The sequence below is a fragment of the Podarcis filfolensis genome (assembly GCF_964270895.1).
Source record: "Podarcis filfolensis genome assembly, chromosome: 15".
In the NCBI taxonomy this organism is placed as follows: domain Eukaryota; kingdom Metazoa; phylum Chordata; class Lepidosauria; order Squamata; family Lacertidae; genus Podarcis; species Podarcis filfolensis.
In genome coordinates this window covers 11,491,373-11,512,194 of record NC_139618.1, presented here as the reverse complement: position 1 = coordinate 11,512,194, position 20,822 = coordinate 11,491,373, and the positions used below count along the sequence as shown (strand labels likewise).

Here is a 20,822-nt window from a genome sequence, read left to right as displayed (position 1 = left end):
GGGACCTTGGTTTCACATTAAATGGTTCCTTTTGTTCAAAGGGGTGTCGTGGTTTGGCACTATCGCACATCAGCTTCCTGTTTCAAAGTGGGCCTAGCAACATGCAATGCAAAAAAGTTGTAGGGCCCGACAGTGAAATGTGTTTGAAAAACGCATTCTCAGAAAACATCTGAGACTTTCTCCCTGGAATCTTTGGCCTGTATCTCCCTTTTATCAGGTCAGATCCATCTCCATATTGTCTGATCTGACTGGCAGCAGCTCTGGTTCTCTGATCAGCCTTAGCTAGAGAGGCCGAGGATCAAACCTGGAATTTTCTGCATTCAAAGCCATGTGCTCTCTGAGTTACAGCTACTGTGTTGTATGGCAAAAGTGGCACATTGTGAATTGCTGGGCCTCTACTGTGGTGGCACCCTCCCTTTGAAACTTCTTCCCTTTACATATCAGATGGTTGTCTTCTCTATTGCCTTTTTGGTGCCTATCAAGCATCCTTTTCGATGGAGATCTTTATCCCAGTCAGTTACCTGTCTTGCATTTGAAATTAGTTTTTGTGTACGTTTTCATTTTTGAACATTTTTATTGTCAAATCAGCTTGCGATGTTTCTTGGAAAGAGATTTGTTGGTGAAATGAAATACAGTGGTACCTTGGTTTAAGAACAGCTTAGTTTATGAACAACTTGGATTAAGAACGCTGCAAACCCGGAAGGAGGTGTTTTGGTTTGTGAACTTTGGCTTGGAATAAGAACATGTTCCGCTTCCTGTTGAGTGTGTCCCATTTGTAAACTGAGTCCCCCGCTGCTATGGGAAAGCACACCTTGGTTTAAGAATGCTTTGGTTTAAGAACGGACTTCCAGAACGGATTAAGTTCATAAACCAAGGGACCACTGTAATTGTTTTTAAAATGGGTTGATCAAGGGTCTGGAAACCAAGCCTAGTTGCAGAGTGTTGGGCATGTTTGTTTAGTCTCGTAAAGAGGAGACTAAGAGGAGATACAGTCGCCATCTTCAAGTATTTGGAAGGCTGTTCTGTGGAAGATGGAGCAATCTTGTTTTTCTCCTGCTCCTTTTCTCCTGAACCAACGAATTCAAATGACAAGAAAGCAGAATCCGACTGAACATCAGGAAGATTCTGATGGTAAGAGCTCTTCAACAGTGGAATAAACTGCCTCGGAAGATGGTGGGGTCTCCTTCCTTGGACGTTTTTAAGCAGAGGTTGCATGGCCATCTGCCGGGGAGTTTTTTAGCTGTGATTTCTGCGCTGCAGGAGGTTCGACCCTCAGGTTCACTTTTGACTCTACAGTTCTATGATTCTCGGTCATTCAAAACCACGAGGAGTGGAAAGTCACTTTATTTTTAGGGGAGGGGCTTGTGGCTCAGTGCACACTCTGGATGGAAAGGTCCCAGATTCAATTTCCAGAAAGGGCTAGGGAAGATCATAGAATTGTAGAGTTGGAAGGGACCTTGAGGATCAGCCCAACCCCTGCGATGCAGGAATTCTGCAGCTGTCCCATACAGGGAGGGACGCAGGTGGCGCTGTGGGTTAAACCTCAGAGCCTAGGACTTGCCGATCAGAAGGTCGGCGGTTCGAATCCCCACGACGGGGTGAGCTCCCGTTGCTCAGTCCCTGCTCCTGCCAACCTAGCAAAGTGCAAGTAGATAAATAGGGACTGCTCTGGCGGGAAGGTAAACGGCGTTTCCGTGCGCTGCTCTGGTTCGCCAGAAGCAGCTTAGTCATGCTGGCCACATGACCCGGAAACTGTACGCCGGCTCCCTCAGCCAATGAAGCGAGATGAGCCCCGCAACCCCAGAGTCGGTCACAACTGGACCTAATGGTCAGGGGTCCCTTTACCTTTACCTTTTTACCCATACAGGGATCGAACCTGCAACCTTGTTATCATCAGCACCATGCTCTAATGAACTGAGCTATCCAGGTTGACTTACCCCAAACCCCGTGGAGCCAGTACCAATTATTGTGGGCAGCAGTGAGCTAGCTGATCCGGGTGGTCTGCCTCTCCTGTGAGGGCAGCTTCCGATATTCCTCCAAGTCAACCTGTAGGATTTAAGCCAGCCTTTTCCCAGGTTTGGCTGAGCGGTTGACCTGAATGCGATGAGCAGGCGTTCCAGCCCACGGCTCTGCTTTTGGTCTTGTGGTTTGATGAGAGGGCCGCGTCCGAGCCCGGCTGCCGGATGCTGGGTTTGGTGACTCACGTAGGGGAACAGGAAGCGAGAGGTCTGCTCACCGTCTCTGAGCTAGTGACCACATTGAGGTCAGCTCTTTCTGCAGAGAAGAGTGAGTGAGGGGAGATGGCCGGAGGGGAAAGGATCAGCTGCAGCTCCTGAGAACAACTGGAGCCAGAAGGTAGGGCTGCCTTCAGCTGCCTTCTCACTTTTGCGCCTCCTTCCTCAACTCCAGACACTTCACTTCTGGGTTCTCGGAGAAATGGGGGAACCTTTTGGGCGAAAGACTAATTTAGGGCTATTAATTTGTCAGTCCGAGCAGTCACCCGCTAAGACCTTATTTCATTCCTCTGCATGAATAGCTTCTAGGATGGTCGCCAGATTCTGTGCGCAGACCATCTCAGGACTCAAACTAGTTTGCTAAGAAAATCCCCAAACTCGGTTCCATGGGTGACTCTGGTGCAGCTCCCTGCGGTAGTTTATCTTAAAGTTTTAAGTGTCTATACGCTTATTGCATTTATAAATTTTAAATTTATTGCTGTACACTGTTTTAATTGTTTGTTTTCCTTCTGTGACTGTACCCCCAAGTGTGTTTTATAAGCTGGTCTCCGACCGTAATAAATTATCTATCTATCATCTATCTATCTATCTATCTATCTATCTATCTATCTATCTATCTGGGTTCTCACCCTTGCTCTCCTTCTATCCCATTAATATCTCTCTCTCTACCGCCAGCCTACAATATCCTTGAATCTCTCTCCTTCTTTCCTTGTGAAAACTGAACTTAGATGAGAGGCTATCTGTTAGGCAGTTAAAATCGAAAAATGTGCCACCAAGCTGAGCCTTTATTCGTTACAAGGTGGGAATCGCAACAAAAAGGTGCCATATAATGGCGCACACCCTTCCCCGCTAGCAGGAGGGCTCCTCTTCTGGCTTGTGTCCAATAACCAGGCCATTCCCTCTCCCGGGACACTATTGGCTGACCTCCACCAACTTGGTGCCCTTGGACGTTTTGCACTACAATTCCCACCAGCTTCTGGGTGCATGTACTCTGGCTGGATTTAGGCGTGAGGGAGCTGTAGCAAAAGTCACTCAGGAAAGGTGGGTTCTGAAGAAGGGGATGGATAGATGGATGTCAGGGATGCAGCGTTGCTCAGGTAAATTGGGAGACAATTCCAGGTGAGCAGCAGAGGAGAGAGAGAAGAAGAGATGTTGGATTTAGTCTGCAAACCACGCCAGTGGTTACATCCCCAAGAGAGAGTAACTGCTTCTCCCGTTTTTTTATTTTATTCACATGTTAAAACCTATTAGTCTTTTCTTGTACTGGTGGGGTTAGGGAGGATTGGGGGTGAGGGAAGGACTGGCTGCGGACTCAGTGGAAGAGCAGACCCCAGTATCTCCAGTCAGGCCTGAGAACATCTTCCATCTGAAATCCAGGAAAGCTGTTGCCAGTCAGCTTAGATGACACTAGCTCCTAGTGGTGCAGCGATAAAACAGCTAGCACACTTGCAAAGCGAAGCAGGGTCTGGTATGGTTTCAAATTGGATGGGAGACAGCATGTTGAGATTGCAGGGGGTTGGACTAGACAACCCAGATCTCTTGCAACTCCATGATTCTATTAACTAGAGGGATCCAGTGATCAGCATCCCATGAGGGCTGGCTCTCAATGTTTCCGGTCACCCCAGGCCTATGATTCTAGACTTTCCAATGGCAGCACGAGAAGTTGTCTGAGCAACAGTCTCCAGCTTTTCCTCCTTGCTTGGTGAGCCAAGGCCTCGTGAGTTGCTTTGTTCCCTTCAAATATCCAAGCCGAGTTCGAATTGGGTGGGAATGTGATGCATTTGGATAGCGTTTGACTCCAGGCGTGAAGGCCATGGGGGAGACCTCCCTCTTCAGGTAGTAATGTGCATTGCAAAGAGTGGTTCCACACCCTACACTGAAAGCATAATTTAATGCACATTTATAGCTTATGACTTCCCCCAGAGAATCCTGGGGACTGGCGTTTACCCCTTCACAGTGTTAAAATTCCCAGTGTCTTTAACAAACTACAGCTCCCAGGATTCCTTGGGGGAACCCAAGACTCAGAGGCAGGAGAAGGGAGAGAGAGGTCAGGCTGGTGGAGAGTCAAGGGCTTCCATATCTCCTCCTCCTGCTCCACTGTCTCCCAGTGCCAGCAGAGGGTTGAAGTGAGAGGAGCAGAAGGTTACACACAGGCATAGTCCAGACCCTCCAAGTGTCCCTGTTTTCCCAGGACATCCCTGATTTAGAGAAGCCATCCCAAGTTCTGTTTTGATCCTGGAATGTCCCGCTTTTCCTTAGAATGTCCCTATTTTCATGGGAGAAATGTTGGAGGATTTGGAGTTATCCGACCCCCAATTCATCTGAAGGCAATCCTGAATTGAGAAGGGTTTTTTTAAAAAAGAAGTTTAATGTTTTATTATGTTTTTATATTGGAAGCCGCCCAGAGTGGCTGGGACAACCCAGTAAGATGTGTGGAGTATAAATAGAAAAAACATAATTATGGAATGGGACGTCCCTATTTTCATTGGAGAAATGTTGGAGCGTATGGTAGTCTTTGTCTGCTTCTGTGCAGCTGGAATAGGGGAGGTACACGTGTTGTGGTTTGAGTTGTCCACCCACCTTGCTCTTGCATTTTCAAGGTTGTAGCTGCGGCAAGATCGAGCTATGAGCCAAGTGGAGCTGATTTGGGGCGCCTTCTCCTTGATGTTCTTAGGAGCCTTGGTCAGCATGTGCATGAAATGCCAACGGACAGGTAAGGCTTAGCTTTGAAACACGGGTCTGGATCCGTGTTTAGAGGCTTTCCCCTCTTTATATAAGTCCCCAACACATTGTGAAAAACGGGCCTCATCTATGGCCACAAAGAGAAGGTTACAGTTTTTTTGTGTGTGTGTTGTTGGACACAATTGTTGGGAAATGGTGCAGTTGGAAATCTGATAGTGCGCAGGATTAGACACCTTAAGCATATGTGTTGACGAAACCACTGTTGCTCAACCTCAGTTTTGCCTATCTGTAAAATGGGCACGGTGCTACTGCCCCGCCAACCACACTCTGCAAATGCACCTACCGCACACAACCTTAGAATGACCCTGATTTCCCCCTTTTCATCTTCTCTTGACAAATGATAACTTTTTGCTCTGGACCATGCTATGTTAGTTTCCCCCACTCCCACCTTTTGTATAATTTTAGCTCACAAATGTTTGTGTTTCTCTCTCTCCTCCTTGTAGGAGGGAGACAGGAGCAGACAGGCCTGGACAGTCAGAGGAATCAGTAAGTAGCTGATCACCATTGCATGTCTGATTCTCTTATTTCTCTCTGGGGCGTAAGACTGGGCAGTGTGTATGCAGTGTGGGCTGCCCGGATAACAAGACGCCCCTCTCAGCCTCCCTGATGTGGTCCAAAGGAAAGCAGAGCCATACGTTCGGCACCAGCTTGGCTGCAGGAGTTGCCAGAAGTGGGTGTACAAGATGCCATCCACTCCAAATTCACTCTTTAACCTTTTATTTCCCCAAAGATATCCCACAAGGCAACAGGTCCAGATTGTTCCTCAAGAAAGCCTTTCTCATAAATGAGTATAGCTGCAAGGCAGCACAGGTTTTGGGCCAGAGTTTTCTACCCTGCCTTAGCTCTCCCAAGTCGGCATGTAAAGAAGTTTAATAAAATCAAACAGCTTTCTAAAACCATCCCCGAGCTGAGGAGCAGTAACAGTGCCCTCGGGGAAGCAGCACATTAACCAAACACAGACTGCTTAAGAGGTTTTATTACAAGCCAGCGGCATATAAATTAAATACCGGAAACGTTTTGGATTTTTGTTGTTGTTGCGCTATGGTGCAACAGGGCCCCTCCAGATGGCAATAATTCAGTGACATTACAGAAGCATCCCAGAACAGCTAAAGAAGCAGAATGATGTGTGGAAGTTCCAGTACAACCCACAACTAATGTGCAATATTGCATCAAGGACATCAGATGTCAAAGAAATAAACAACTACTGGTACCTGACTTTCAGAAGACATCTGAAGGCAGCCCTGTTTAGGGAAGCTTTTAATATTTGATTAATTATTGCATTTTAATATTTTGTTGGAAGCCACCCAGAGTGGCTGGGGAAACCCAGCCAGATGGGTGGGGTATAAAGGTAAAGGTAAAGCGACACCTGACCGTTAGGTCCAGTCGTGGCCGACTCTGGGGTTGCGGCGTTCATCTCGCTTTATTGGCCGAGGGAGCCGGTGTACAGCTTCCGCGTCATGTGGCCAGCATGACTAAGCCGCTTCTGGCGAACCAAAGCAGTGCACGGAAACGCCGTTTACCTTCCCGCCGGAGCAGTACCTATTTATCTACTTGCACTTTGACGTTCTTTCGAACTGCTAGGTTGGCAGGAGCAGGGACTGAGCAACAGGAGCTCACCCTGTTGCGGGGATTCGAACCGCCAACCTTCTGATTGGCAAGTCCTAGGCTCTGTGGTTTAACCCACAGCGTAACCCGCATCCCTTTTGTGTGGGGTATAAATATATTATTATTATTATTATTATTATTATTATTATTATTATTATTATTATTTTCCGGCAAAACACCAATCTGAAGGTGTCCCAAACCAGTGCCTTAAATTCTGTCTGGAAGCAAATTGGTTGGCAATGTAAGCAGCACAGAATTGGTGCAATGTGTGCTTTGAGTTCCAACATTAGTGTTCTATGTCCTGCACTAGTTGACGTTTTCAAACAGTCTCCAGGGGCAGCCCCACAGAGGACACATTGCAGCAGTCTACTCCATAACTGAGAATGGCTCTGCTTTCTCTCATTCAGGGATGGGGAAGCCTCTGGCCTTCCCACTGTCAGACTCCAGCTCACGTGGCCAATGGCCAGGGATGGGCAAACTGGTGTCTTAAAAGCCATAGCTGGCATGCTGCCTAATTTCATATTGGTTGGGGTGGGGGGAATGGGGTGGCAGAGAGAGAAGGGGTGACCTGCCCACTTTTGGCTTGTCCCTGGCCACTGCTGGCTCTCTCGGTTTCTCCTTTTTCCAGCCTTAGCCATTTCTCCAGATTTCTGCAGCAATTTGCGATCTTTTCTTTAAAACACCTTCATGAAAATTCTTCAGCATTTTGTTGTGAATTTTTCCTAACGAATACGCCTTTGCAAGCAGTTTCTCCTAACGTGGCACATTTTTTATGTTATTTCCAATAATATGCTAATTGCTAAGCATATTTCCCCCTAATATAATGTGTAGACATTTGTGAGGGAACTGCATTTGCAAAATTTGGATAAGTAGGAATTTCAAAGGATGGCTGTGTTTCGATTCTCATAGAAGCATCAAATTGTTGAGTTGGAATGCATCCCAAAGGTCGCTTGCAATGCAGGAATAATCATATTTTTCTGAAAGTGTGAATTTGATACATTTGCCTTTAAACATGAACTGAACTGAATTTCTCCCACATATTTTTTTTAATATGATTTTTATTAAATTTTCTGTTTTACAATTTCAGATAAACGTTTTACATACTTAAATGACATCAATGACTTCCCTTCTTCTCTTTCCATGGTTCATTTTGCATATCTTCTATCCCTGCATATTTTACAAAAACTATACGAATCGGTTTTCCATTATTGCGTCCATCAAAAATGATTTACGCTGTCAAATTTATCTTAAAGCTGCCAGCGTTTTCAGCTGCACTCGATTATTTTCCATATATTCAATAAACGTTTTCCAGTCTTCTTTAAACATATGTTCTTCTTGCTCTCTTATTCTATATGTTAAGTCTGCAAGTTGTGCATATGCTGTCAACTTTAAGTTGAATTTCTCCCACATCTTTGCACATAATGAAGGGAATGCAGTCCTCGGCGGCAAAATGTTGAAAACTAAACACCAAAGATTCTCCCTGTATCTTTTCAGTTACGCAGAGCAGCAGAGGTTTGAGGTGGCCCGCTCCCATTCGAGTAAGTGTGTTCTTTTCCCCCATTTTTGTTTTTTTATTATTAAATATTTTCTTGGTTTTCAAAAGTATGTGCAATCTCTCTCTCTCTCTCTCTGTTTTTCAAGTAACATTTTTTACAGATCAGTTTCATTTGTTGAGACATTAGGAAGAAAAGGGGGGAAAAGGTGGAGGGGGGAAAGGTGAGTGGGGTGGGGTCGGGTGGTGATGTTTCTATTTTACTTAATATATGTGGGGTTTTGTGTCAGCGTCGTTTGTGTAGGTTCTCTGCTATTCACTTGTGTTTCTTCGGTGGTGAGAGAGGTATAAGTGTGTTCTTTTGAGTTAACTCCCACTGGATCCCAAAGTGGATCCATATAGGTGATTGTGCGTTGTACCTGATATGTGGTCTTTGGAAACCATGTTCTGTTTTGAAGGATGATGCAGTTAGCGAGCTTAGTCCAGGATTAGAGAGTTTACCATCGGGTGGTTGTCTCCACTTCTCTGTCTGTGATGGAGAGAAGTCCAGAATCAGCGGCAGAAGCTGAAGCAGGAGAGTAGAAGGAGGGAGGCCGAGAAGCGGAGATGAGTTGGGCTGGTGAAGAGTCATGAGTTTCTCCCGCTCCTGCTGCGACAAGCTCCTCATCTCTCAAGGGTTTGTTCCAAGCATTTGGAGACGGTGCCTGCGTGCAGCCAACCTCTCCTCCGCCCTTTTCATGCCTCTTCTGGTTCTGGGATGCAAGGGCAGAATGAAGCTGGTCACAGCAGGAGGGGGAGACACCTGTGATTAGTGCTGAATTTATGTATAAGCTAAACAAGCTATAGCTTAGGGCCCACTCTCTTGGGAGCCCCCAAAAAATTAAAGGAAAAATAACCTGGATGTACATTTCCAAAATATAAGTTCAACAATTACTTTGATAAAATACATATTTTGTTATGTACAAACGGCTTTAGATACCTATTAGGTCCATAAATTACCACATAGCATATATTCAACACAAAAAACAGCAACAATTTGTTGTTGACGAACGTCAGCTGGACATATAAAGGGCCCCACAACCTTCAGTAGCTTAGGGCCTCATCAAACCTAAATCCGGCCCTACCTGTGGTTCTTCACCAGCCTGACTCATCTCTGCCTCTTGGCCCATCTCTGAGTCTGCCTCTGATTCTGCACTGCTCTCTGCCACAGACTCTCCCCGCTCACTAAGCCCTGTTACCTCTTCAGCTTCTGACACCTCCTCTTCCCAGTCTTCTCCCACTTCTCCCCTGTCCCACCACCATTCCCCAGGCTCTGAGCCTTCTTCCCCTGGGGAATTCCCAGCTGGTTCCTTTCACCATCCCTCTGCATCCAACCAGTCCCAGGCATCACCTCCTTCTTTTGGCGGTAGCAGAAACGGCATTTCTGCATTGATGTAGTTAGCAGCATTTGAATCTTTCCCCTCCAAAGGCGTGACTACTTGTTGTCTCTATCTCTCCTGTCTGTTTTCAGTGTCGAGACATGACTGTCCAAAAATCCCATGTGACATGCCAGGACGAAGGTAGGTCAGGCTGCTTTGGCAGCCTCTGAAGGAGACCGTGCTCCATCTTCCTGATGCATTTATTTCATTTTTACCCCAGTGGGCGCTTAGGGTATTGAATATGGTTCTCTCCTCCCCTCTCCCTCCCCATTTAGAATATGGTTACCAGATGTCCCTGTTTCCTGGGGACAGTCCCCGGATTTACAAATCTGTGCCCGGACAAAATCCGTCCCCAGAATGTCCCCGGATTTCATTTAATGTCCCCGGATTTATATTTTAAGTGTCGTAGATTTATTAGTAGGGAATGGATGTTGTGTGATTGGTTATACATCATATGGGGACTTCCGGCGAGGCAAAATGGTGGACGACACGGCAGCGAGCAGCTCCTGAAGCCAGCCAGAGCCAACTGCGCTACCAGGCTGGCTCCGGGCTGCCGAGACTGCTGCTGCCACTGCCAAGGGGGAACCAGGGACACCCGGCACGTCAACTGGGGGAACCGCTGACCCCCCCCATGATCCAAATTGAGCCAGGAGCGAGAGTGCCCAGCCACCTGGCCAACTGCCCACAGAAGAGAAGATATTACTTATTTTTTAAAACAAAAAACAAAAACTTTTAAAAATAACTTTCCCCCCCTCTTTTTTTTTTTTTTTTAAAGTGTCCTCAGATTCTTTGAAAAAAATCTGGTAACCTTAATTTAGAAACCAGGTACCACTGCTGAAAAGGTCCTGTGGCCAGCTACCATCTGCCTGGCCAAGCACCCAGTCTAAGCAGTTGGGTAGGCTTGGGCACGCCACGATCTAGCATTCCTTGCTTTCTCGTATTCTTCCTCTGTTTCTAAATATGTCCCTCTATATTTTAGCATAAGAAGCAAACATCTGGCCCTTCCAAGTCACCTTCGTAAGTATTCTTACTCATTTAACAGGACCTGAAAAGGCCCCGTGAGCCAGACTAAACTCAGGCATAGTCTTCAATATTCTCTGTCTGGAACTGATGGGCTTTTAAAGCGTGTAAGTCCGATAGCGTCGTGTCCATGATGCTGGCGTGTTTCTGTGAAACAGGCCACATGAAAAGCCCATTTTGGCGACCTCCGCACCACACATTTAAAGCTGTATCATGCCACTTTGAACAGGCATGGCTTCCCCCAAAGTATCCTGGGAACTGTGGTTCGCAAAGGGTGACGAGGAGAAACTGGTTAAACAATATAGAGAAGCCACAGGAGGAGTGGCTAAAACCAACATCCACATCACTTGAAAGCAAGCATGTACGCAATTCAGCTAAGATACTGAGGGTAGTAGCGTTAGGGAATACTACCTCTGGAAGCAAGCAGTGGTTTGCATTGCAAAGCAATACAGAATATGCATAAAAATTGAGATTTATGTTCAGGAATATTCATCATAGACCTTGAATGTTGCCTGAAGCAAAGCTGCAGGGGCAGTGAGCTTGTGGCTCTCCAAATAATAATAATAATAATAAATAATAATAATAATAATAATAATAATACTTATACCCCACCCATTTGGGCGGGTTTCCCCAGCCACTCTAGGCGGCTCCCAACAGAATATCAAACATAGAATCAAACATTAAAAACTTTCCTAGACAGGGCTGATGTTGCTAGACTGCAATTCCCACCATCCCTGAATATTGGGCAAGATGCCTGATGGGAGATGGGGTTGGTTAGAACATGGTGCAGATAACCCCAAGGTTGCAGGTTTGATCCCCAGAAGAGACAGCTGCATATTCCTGCTATGGCCAAGGCACAGTCTGACCCCCTCTCTCCTTCTGTAATCTTCATAGAACCCCATGGTTGCCGTTAATTTGATTCTGAATTGATTATAGAATGTATTTTAATTAATTGACTGTGCGGTTTTATGTACACTCTGCTGTTTTTACCTGTTGTTAGCCGCTTTGAGCCCGGCTTTGGCCGGGGAGGGCGGGATACAAATAAAAATTATTATTATTATTATTATTATTATTATTATTATTATTATTGCAGAGCGCTGGACTAGATTATCCACTGGGTCCCTTTCGATTCTATGATCCTAACATCTGGAGGGCCACAGGTTCCACAGGCCTGTACTGGGGAGACCTCATAGAGCAGCCTCTGAAGAGAGCGACCCATGGCTGGCAGATATTTCTGGGGTCAGAGAGGGAACACTTCCCTCCCCAACTCATTCTCCACGATACCCTCAGGAGGGTGGTGACGTTGTAGCATTTCAAATTTAGCTTGTTAGGGAAATGATGCGGAGCAAAACTCTTTTTTGATTTCTCATTATAGATTTGTAGAGTTGGAAGGGACCCCAAGACTCATATAACCCAACCCTCTGCAATGCAAGAATGTCAACACACCAATAATGCCCATCTAATTTGAAACCATACCTGCTTATTGCTTTGAAAATGTACAAGCAGTTTTAATGCTTGACAAGTGCCACTCAAACTCAAAATCACTCAGCAGCCTGTTGATCCAGATTTTTTTAAAAAAAGGTCTGGGAGGAGGAAAGACCCACAGATCTCACTGACTTTGGGGATTAATGTTAAAAATTGAATGGAACCATTCTTCAGATTTTGCACTTTCCATATTTTGCCTTTTTTTCTTTTCTTTTAGTACTGAAGTACCCAAGTGGATCTCAAAGGCGTATTTTAGGATAAACAAAATGTTGACAAATGCATGCATTCGCATAAAATACTTTTGTCCATATGTTGTGCCAGAACAATAAACGTTGAAATTGGGCGAGGTGGAATTATGAATGAACGCATGCCAAACACAGGCTGATGAAACAGGCAGAACTTCATCACACCCAGTCATGGTTTTTCTTTTCAGAAGCCTGCCCTGAGCCCAGGTATCAAAATATTGAAAAAGGTAAGTGCGCTATTTCAGCATATTGCAGGTGAAGGAAACGGATGCTGTGATTTGAGCACTGACTGGTGCTGGGTGAATTTCAGAGGGCTAGAGGGAATCCAGCCCCCTTCGGCCACTGTTTCCAAGAGACTATAAGAGGCCAGGATTTCTCCAAAACTGGTGTGTGCAATCAGAAGATGGAATACCCTTTCCCCATAAACTGAGCCCTGCTGTTTCATGAGTCAACAGCACCATACCCATCAAGTGTCCCTATTTTCCCCGAACATGCACAGAATTACAGAAGCTATCCCAGCTTCTGATTTCATCCGAGAGTGTCCCGTTTTCCCCCTTCCAGCGCCGCTGCCACTGAGCATGGGAGGAGAATGAGCCAGAACCTGAAGCAGAATCCTTCTGCGCAAGAGAAGCATTGCCCCAACTCTCTCACTGCCCTGTCCTGTCCCCTCTCCCTTGCCATCTTGTTTCCTCACCCTGTGTGCGAGGGCTTGTTGGATGAACTCATCTCTCCATTCTCTGCCATATACTTTGGTCCCAGCACCACTGGGATTTGGAGAGGAAACCTCAGCACAGTCTTCTGAATTTTATCTCGATGTTGTGCATGGCCTTCGAACTAACGGTCACTCAATTGTACTTTCAGTGCTGCAAATGGAGCAAGATCCTGCATATGTGTAAGTCCAGGATTGCAGTAGGCTTTGGGGGCAGGAGGGGAGGGTGTTTTGCTTATTTTGAAACTCTCCTGATCTCTTAGGTACAGCGGACTCCGGTTTTTCCCCCTACATGGGCCACGTGAAATCTTGGTCGTAGCCAATACCTTCTTATAATAAATTCCACAAATGCCTCTGCGCTCGACATAGCTCAGTTGGTTATAATAATAATAATTTTTTATTTATATTCCGCCCTTCCCCATTCAGGGCAGCTAACAACAAATTTAAAACACTTAATTATAAAAGCAGCATAAAACACAGTATAAAAACATGAATAACAATAAAAATCAAAAATCAATTAGATAATCCCCAGGGCTAGCTGGCTGAATTGGTCCTACTTGGGCCAGCGAGGAGGCCAGGTGAGAATTAGCTGTGGGGTCTCAGAGTGGGTGATCTTCATAAAAGGGGATGGGGAGGGAAGAGAAGGGAAATAAAAGATCAGGCTGAATTCAAATTAAAGGTTAGAGCATGGCGCTGATAATGCCAAGGTTGCTCCCCTATGGGGCAGCTGCATATACCCCCTGCATTGCATGGGGTTGGACTAGATGATCCTCAGGTACCCCTTCCAACTCTTCCACGTCTATGATTCTATGGTTCACAGTCTAAATTCAGTAGTATCATAAGGGTACACAATGAAAAGTATAATGTCGCTACAACGTAACGTTTAAAAAAACCAAATCGACCCAAATTAGCAGTTCCTTTAATGTACATCAATACTGAAGGGAGCATAAAACTCTGGTAAAAAATATCCAGTAGCTTCACACCCAAAACTAGCTGTTAAGTTGTGGGTGAGCATATCAGACGACACAGCAATTCTTCAAACAGCTCTTGTTTATTCACAGGCCAGAACAGAACTGAACTGAAGGGTTCAGTCAGCCTGCTTATATAGAGCTCCAGTACGTTACTGTAACAACTTTCTAAAACTATCCAATCACTGAACGTCACTTTTGATCCCTTATTTGCATAACTATCTACAGTATCCCCCTGCTGGCCCAGGGTGAGAACTTCAGTACATAACACTAGCCCCTAAACTGCCCTCCATGAATATTTATCAAACTGTTCCCACAATCTTTTTGTGCCCCCTAGGAGGTCTTCCAGAAGCGGCTTCCTTCGGAAGGCTTCTAGAGTTAGATGGAAAGAGTGGTCCATCAAAAAACATATTTATTTGGCCCAGAGAGTCTCAAAACGCTTGTTGTCGTCACTGAGGTGGAAAACATTTCAACTATGGCCTCTTCCAATGCCTTCTGCCTCTCACAACACCACCATCTTGGATGGCTTTACAAGAGGATTAGACAAATTCATGGAGATAAAGGTTACAAATGGCTGCTAGCCAGGTTTGCTCTGCTCAGCCTACACAGTTGGAGGTACTATTGCTTCTGAATACCAGCAGCTGGAAACTGCAGGAGAGGAGAGGGCTCTTGGGCAACTGGTTGGCCACTGTGAGAACAGGATGCTGGCCTCTTCTTACATTCTTCTTAGCGCTTCACCTCAGAAAACAGGCACAATAATGCAGGAGGGTAGGTCACCTTTACTGGTCTCACATGCCCCTGAGTTTCAACTGGCCTGTACCAGGGACCAAGCCTTTAGTTTGTCAGGACAGTGCCCTGTGGAACTCCTGGCCAATAGAAGTTCACCAGGAGCCACCCCTGCTCGCTTTTCTAAAAACTGTATTATTCGGACAGGCCTTTGGGGCCTAAGACTATTTCCCAACCAGCTCTTGCTGATGTGCCTGACAGCTTTATTGTAATACTGTGTTTTTAGTCTGTTTGTGGTATTTCATATGGCGGTGCCAGTGATAAATGAATGTTGGAGCTGCGTAGCAAATGCTTCCTGGGCAAGTCACAGTGCCTTTTCGGTAGCCAAAATATTGAGCTTTGGGTGGAAATCCTTCTCTCTGACTCCATAAGGATTTCCTGCCCCCCTCCCTCTTCTTCCCTCTTCTAGCAAACCAATCGCTGCAGATATTTATTACAACTGTGGGAGTTTCGTAAGGCAATCCAGTGGTAAGTGGACGAGACAAGAATACGCAGATGAAGGGTGTGCAGTTTGGATGTGTGGAGGGTCCTGGAGATACCGTGCTCAGTGCACCCAGGGGCTGGGTCGGGGACACACGACCACATCCCTCCTCCTATATGCATTCAGCCAAGCACCTAATCGATACTAGGCTTCTTTTTTATGCTATGTTGATTCTCAAATATTTCCTCTTTCAGATGAAGATACCTACTCTTATGAAAACGTGGCTGGCCCATCAAGAAGCAGTGGGCTTGGTAAATTCTATTTACTAGGGTGTTTATCTCTCCACTTTCTAAACACCAGGCATAATTTCATCAGCCCAGCCTTGTTAATAAGGATTATAATTTGTTGTCCTGAATAGGGTAACTATGCCCCTGAAGGACCAGGTGCACAGTCTGGGAGTCATTTTGGACTCACAGCTCTCCACGGAGGCACAGGTTAATTCTGTGTCCAGCGCAGCTGTTTACCAGCTCCAGCTGGTACGCAGGCTGAGACCCTACCTGCCCGCGGACTGTCTCGCCAGAGTGGTGCATGCTCTAGTTATCTCCCGCTTGGACTACTGCAATGCACTCTACGTGGGGCTACCTTTGAAGGTGACCCGGAAACTACAACTAATCCAGAATTCGGCAGCTAGACTGGTGACTGGAAGTGGCCGCTGAGACCACATAACACCGGTCTTGAAAGACCTACACTGGCTCCCAGTACGTTTCCGAGCACAATTCAAAGTGTTGGTGCTGACCTTTAAAGCCCTAAACGGCCTCGGCCCAGTATACCTGAAGGAGCGTCTCCATCCCCATTGTTCTGCCTGGATGCCGAGGGCCTTTTGGCGGTTCCCTCACAAACGAACCACATGACCTTGCCCACCAGCAAACACTCCATTCTCCTTCCTCTCCCAGTTTTACACACGTACCCCTGTAATAACCAGCTAGCACTGGATAGTTGTGGTGGGGAATGTGGGCCACTGAGCATGCCCAGCCCTCGTTGGGCTGCTCTTTTGGTTTCCATGGGGTCAAGTCTGCTGAGACATCCCTCCAGAATGTGGGTGGTGCCATTTTGGCTACATAAGGAATGGCACTCAGAGCCATTAAATACAGAGGAGTCTATGATGGGGTCGAGAGAAAAGAAGTTTGGAAGTAAGCCTGCGAACAAACAATGCAATTGTTTCAATGCAATTGTTTCAGAGCAGCCATTGCTTCTTTCCCCCAGAATCCTAGTTGCCTAACCGGTTACCTATAGGACCTGTATGAGATTTGCTCAGCCGGCAATCTTCATCTTGTTTGACATTTTAAGTCCTTGCAGTTGTTTGTTTGTTTCTTTGCTTGTTTCTTTTTACAATTGTAAGTTGCTTCGAGACATTTTATCTAGTAATAATAATAATCAAATAATTTCAGCTGCCTCCCCTGACTGGATTCTCTTTCCTTTCTGTAGTCTTGGCAGATGTGGATGTCTATGAAAACAGCACGACGATCCAGATATGGAAGCACTCGCAGATCGCAGGTGAACTATGGGCTGCAAATTCTCTTAGAAATCATCTACAATCTCAATTCTTTGATGACATGATGCATGTCATGCGTGACTTGGCTAACTTTCTTGAGCTATCTGCTCTGCACATAAAGCATTTTCCTGCTTTCTAGCTATGGAACGGATTGTACTGATCTACCAGCCCGTAACAGTAAACCCTGATAGCAAAAGCCAGATTTTTGTTTTTCCCCTTCTGAAAGATGAACTAAATTTGCATCTGTGCATTTAAATTAGTACATGCAAATTTTAGGTAAATTTGTGTCTGTGCCCTGAGTCCTTGGCGATGCCCCTTCCCTCTTCCTTCCACACAAGTGCAAGGAGTTCAGAAGCTTCCACTTTGGGCTAACCATGGTTTTATGTTGTCTAGACCCCAACCATGGTTAGCATTTACTGTTTGTTTCAAACAAGCCAAAGCTGGCTCATTTAAACCACTTTTGTTAGTTTTAGCCCTCATTTCGGGTCTGGGCAACATGGCAAGTTGGGGTTAACTAAAAGTTTCTGAATTCCTTCTCATTGCTGTATGGCTTGTTTGCATTGTACAGTGGTACCTCGGGTTAAGAACTTAATTCGTTCTGGAGGTCTGTTCTTAACCTGAAACTGTTCTTAACCTGAGGTACCACTTTAGCTAATGGGGCCTCCTGCTGCCGCCACCTGATTTCTGTTCTCATCCTGAAGCAAAGTTCTTAACCTGAGGTATTATTTCTGGGTTAGCGGAGTCTGTAACCTGAAGCGTCTGTAACTTGAGGTACCACTGTACTGAACTACAGTTTAGCTTGATGGTTGAAGTCAGCTATTGCATCTATAGGACTCAAATATCTGGGAAGTTTTCCTAGGATGAACATGATAAATTGCCCAAGACCGCTTTACTTCAGCAGAACGAAGTTGTGGTAGATCATGCCCCTAGCTAATTAGTGCATGATTGGGAGGGAGAAATGTGGAGAGTTTTACATCAAAAATGTCTTGGACCAACCCTGGAATGTTTTTCTCAAACCAGAAGACTCTGACGACGATGAATCAGATTACATCAATTCACATCCAAACTGCAGGTAATTTATATGTGTGTGTGTGTGTGTGTGTGTGTGTGTGTGTGTGTCTGCTTTTTTCTCCCTGCCTCTGGCAGATGGGTGTAAAGCAAGCTTCCACAAGCTGCTTCCCTCCAGATGTTTTAAACTATGGCTTTCATCAGCCCCAGCCAGCACATGTGGTCTCAGGCTAGTGGGAGTTGTGGTCCAAAACATATGGAGAGGAAGTCTGCACACAGTCATTGTCTGCTTGAGAACTTTCGATGGCTTCTCCCTCAGCTCAGGTTGTTCAATGGTTCAGTGTTAAGAGCATGTGGTTATACCCCTAAGGTCCCAGATGCAAAACCTGCCTAATATAGAATGTGGCAAGTGGATTCCTTGCAATTAGAGATCTAGCACACCAAGGACAGAGCTTCAAGCCCTGTCCTTTGCCTGCTGTGATTTTTTTAGTTGCAGGGAAGGGTTTTTTTTGTTAGTGTGAGCATTAAAAAAAATTTGCTATCCATCCCCTATAGTCTGAAGTGGTCCAGTACTTTCTGTCACCTCATACCTCTTGCATGAGTGAACTGGACTGCTGGCAGCAAGATTAGGAAAATAACAACAACAACAACAACAACAACAACACTTTTATTTATACCCCGCCCATCTGGCTGGATTTCCCCAGCCACTCTGGGCGGCTCCCAATTGAATATTAAAAACAGAACACAGCATTAAACATTAAAACTTCCCTAAACAGGGCTGCCTTCATGTGTCTTTTAAAAGTAGGATAGTTGCTTATTTCCTTGACATCTGATGGGAGGGCGTTCCACAGGGCGGGCGCCACTACTGAGAAGGCCCTCTGCCTGCTTCCCTGTAACCTCACTTCTCGCAGTGAGGGAACCACCAGAAGGCCCTCAGTGTTGGATCTTTGTCTGGGCTGAATGATAGGGGTGGAGACGCTCCTTCAGGTATACAGAACCGAGGAAAGACCTTCAGCTCAGATGTCGGGAGAGCTATATAGGAAGCTGCCATATATACCAAGTGGGCTGACCAACTCCTTAGGCTACCCTGGCTAGCAGCAGTTCAGGGAACTGAACCTGGAACCTTTAGCATCAAAAGCAGCTGCTTTACCACTGAGCCACGGCTCTTCCCCTTTCTCTTCTGCTGTCAGAGTAGACCAGAGGTTGGCAATCTGCAGCTGCTACTGGCCCTTCATCTCCTTTGATGCCTCCTCTATGTTCCACAAAAGAAAATGGAAGACAATGGTGATAGTCGAATAAGGGAGAGAAAAGGGGTGTTCTGCTTTGACTCACCACCATTGGTTCATGGCCCCTGATCACTTTCCTCCAAGTGAATGAGGCCTTCAGCTCTGAAAAGGTTGCCCAGCCCTGTGTAAACAAGACTAGGCTGGAGTGACTTGAGCTTCTCGCATCCTTCTTCTCAAACTTATTCTGAGCTCTGAGCCAATCCTTTAGTTCAGTTCTTTCACAGCCTCCCACATTTTGGGGTGGGGAGACCCAAAAGGGAGAAAAGAAATGGGGAAAGCCTCAAACCTAGGAAGACCTGGGGATGCCCCATACAACCGGCCAAATCCAGATGCATAGAACTTGGAAGGGATGGAGATGATAACATGTCAGGCAAGAGCTCAGGCTTGCAGTTGTTTGCAAGCAGAACATGTGGCGGTGAGGAAGGCTAATGCCGTTTTTGAGTTCCTAGAGCCATGGTTTCCAAGTCAGAATAGGTGGTAATTTTACTGCAATAGAAGAAGAGTTTGGATTTGATATCCCGCTTTATCACTACCTGGAGGAGTCTCAAAGCGGCTAACATTCTCCTTTCCCATCCTCCCCCACAACAAACACTCTGTGAGGTGAGTGGGGCTGAGAGACTTCAAAGAAGTGTGACTAGCCCAAGGTCACCCAGCAGCTGCATGTGGAGGAGCAGGGACGCGAACCTGGTTCCCCAGATTACGAGACTACCGCTCTTAACCACTATACCTCTTCTGGAGCACTGTGTCCTGTTTGGGGGCCCACACTTTTGAGAGTACAGATAAATTACAACAGGTTCAGGACAGGGCAATGGGGGGAAAGGTCTGACCAGGAAAGGTCGGAGGATTTGCCTGAAGAATGCTGAGCGAGGATGATTGCAAAGTTGCAATATCTGAATGGTTTCCATATCGGTGAAGGTTGGTCTCTGCTGCTGCCCCGGAGGGCAGGACTAGGTTTACTTAAGTTGCCCGCATGGAGAATGAGTGGGGTGGGTCTCTTGCAACAGAAGCAGCATCTTGACTGCAAGAAAAGTTCAACAATGGGACAAATGACCCAAAAGGGATGATCTCTTGGTTGTTGGATGTCTTGAAGTACATGCTGGATGGTCATCTATTGGGGATGTATCAAATGGGGGATTCGGCTTGAAAGATCCCCTACAACTCACCGGGGTTGTAAAGAGTCCTCTTATCTATCCACCCTCTTCCCTTTAGGTTTCCTGCCTAAGAGCTGGCAAAGAGAGCTTCGGCAGTCATTCATTCCACAGTCCAGGGAACCTGGCCACTTGCAGCTAGTTCCTGCCTTGCAGTTCAACTTCAAGCAAATTCAGCGATGTGCACCTCACCAAGGCAGGCCACTCTCCAAAAAGAGTCAACTGGAAAGTGCGTGCGTGTGTTAAGGGGAAGAGATTGTTCATAAATGAAGTATGAGCAAACGGCAATCTACATTTCATTTTCTTGCTTTATTTGTTCTGTCTGTTAGCCAGAGCAAGGTCTATTGTATTCTAAGCAGTTTAGAAAATAAAAGAAGCAAGCGACCCCTGTGTATAATTCACAACAAGAGATTTAACCGTTCTGCTGGGGTGGGGAATGTGTCCCTACAACATCTGGGAAGCTGAGGTTACTCCAGAGCAGTGCCGTTTACGGTGTAATTTTGAAAGCCCCCCAGAATGGGGGAGCCTTATGTGGGCGTTGCAATGGTTGAATAATTGGGAGCGAAATTATTGCCCTTCTGCCATCAAACACCTAGCAACAGATCCCGATACATCTTTATTCCCTCGGCCAATACAAGGCATGGACAACCATTAGCTACTGATTGGTGAAAATATGGTTTCGGGCCCTAGTTCTTCAAGTGGG

At 46.0% G+C, this 20,822-nt stretch overlaps 1 protein-coding gene across 3 annotated transcripts; it reads left to right on the top strand.

The window, feature by feature from the left end:
* The first annotated feature begins 39 nt into the window (after positions 1-39).
* On the top strand, positions 40-20,501 carry LAT2 (linker for activation of T cells family member 2). Of its 3 annotated transcripts, none has more exons than XM_083588065.1 (13): positions 40-132; positions 4,835-4,947; positions 5,420-5,462; positions 8,076-8,119; positions 9,584-9,632; positions 10,471-10,508; positions 12,430-12,468; positions 13,103-13,133; positions 15,114-15,172; positions 15,380-15,436; positions 16,611-16,679; positions 17,698-17,749; positions 20,181-20,501. In XM_083588065.1, exons 2-13 carry the CDS (start codon positions 4,860-4,862, stop codon positions 20,191-20,193), a joined length of 582 nt encoding a protein of 193 aa, XP_083444191.1. In that variant the 5' UTR covers positions 40-132; positions 4,835-4,859; the 3' UTR covers positions 20,194-20,501. The 3 variants fall into 3 exon arrangements, with proteins under 3 accessions (XP_083444191.1, XP_083444190.1, XP_083444192.1); XM_083588064.1 differs by lacking the exon at positions 40-132 and adding an exon at positions 2,231-2,355; XM_083588066.1 differs by lacking the exon at positions 40-132 and adding an exon at positions 2,239-2,355 and having other exon boundaries at positions 17,701-17,749.
* The last annotated feature ends 321 nt before the right edge of the window (positions 20,502-20,822 follow it).

Excerpts from the sequence above, each read along its gene's own strand:
- LAT2 (XM_083588065.1), top strand. The coding sequence starts at position 4,860 with ATGAGCCAAGTGGAGCTGATTTGGGGCGCCTTCTCCTTGATGTTCTTA. Across the intron at positions 10,509-12,429 it reads GGCCCTTCCAAGTCACCTTC|AAGCCTGCCCTGAGCCCAGG; the intron begins GTAAGTATTCTT and ends TTTTCTTTTCAG. Across the intron at positions 16,680-17,697 it reads GAAGCACTCGCAGATCGCAG|AAGACTCTGACGACGATGAA; the intron begins GTGAACTATGGG and ends TTCTCAAACCAG.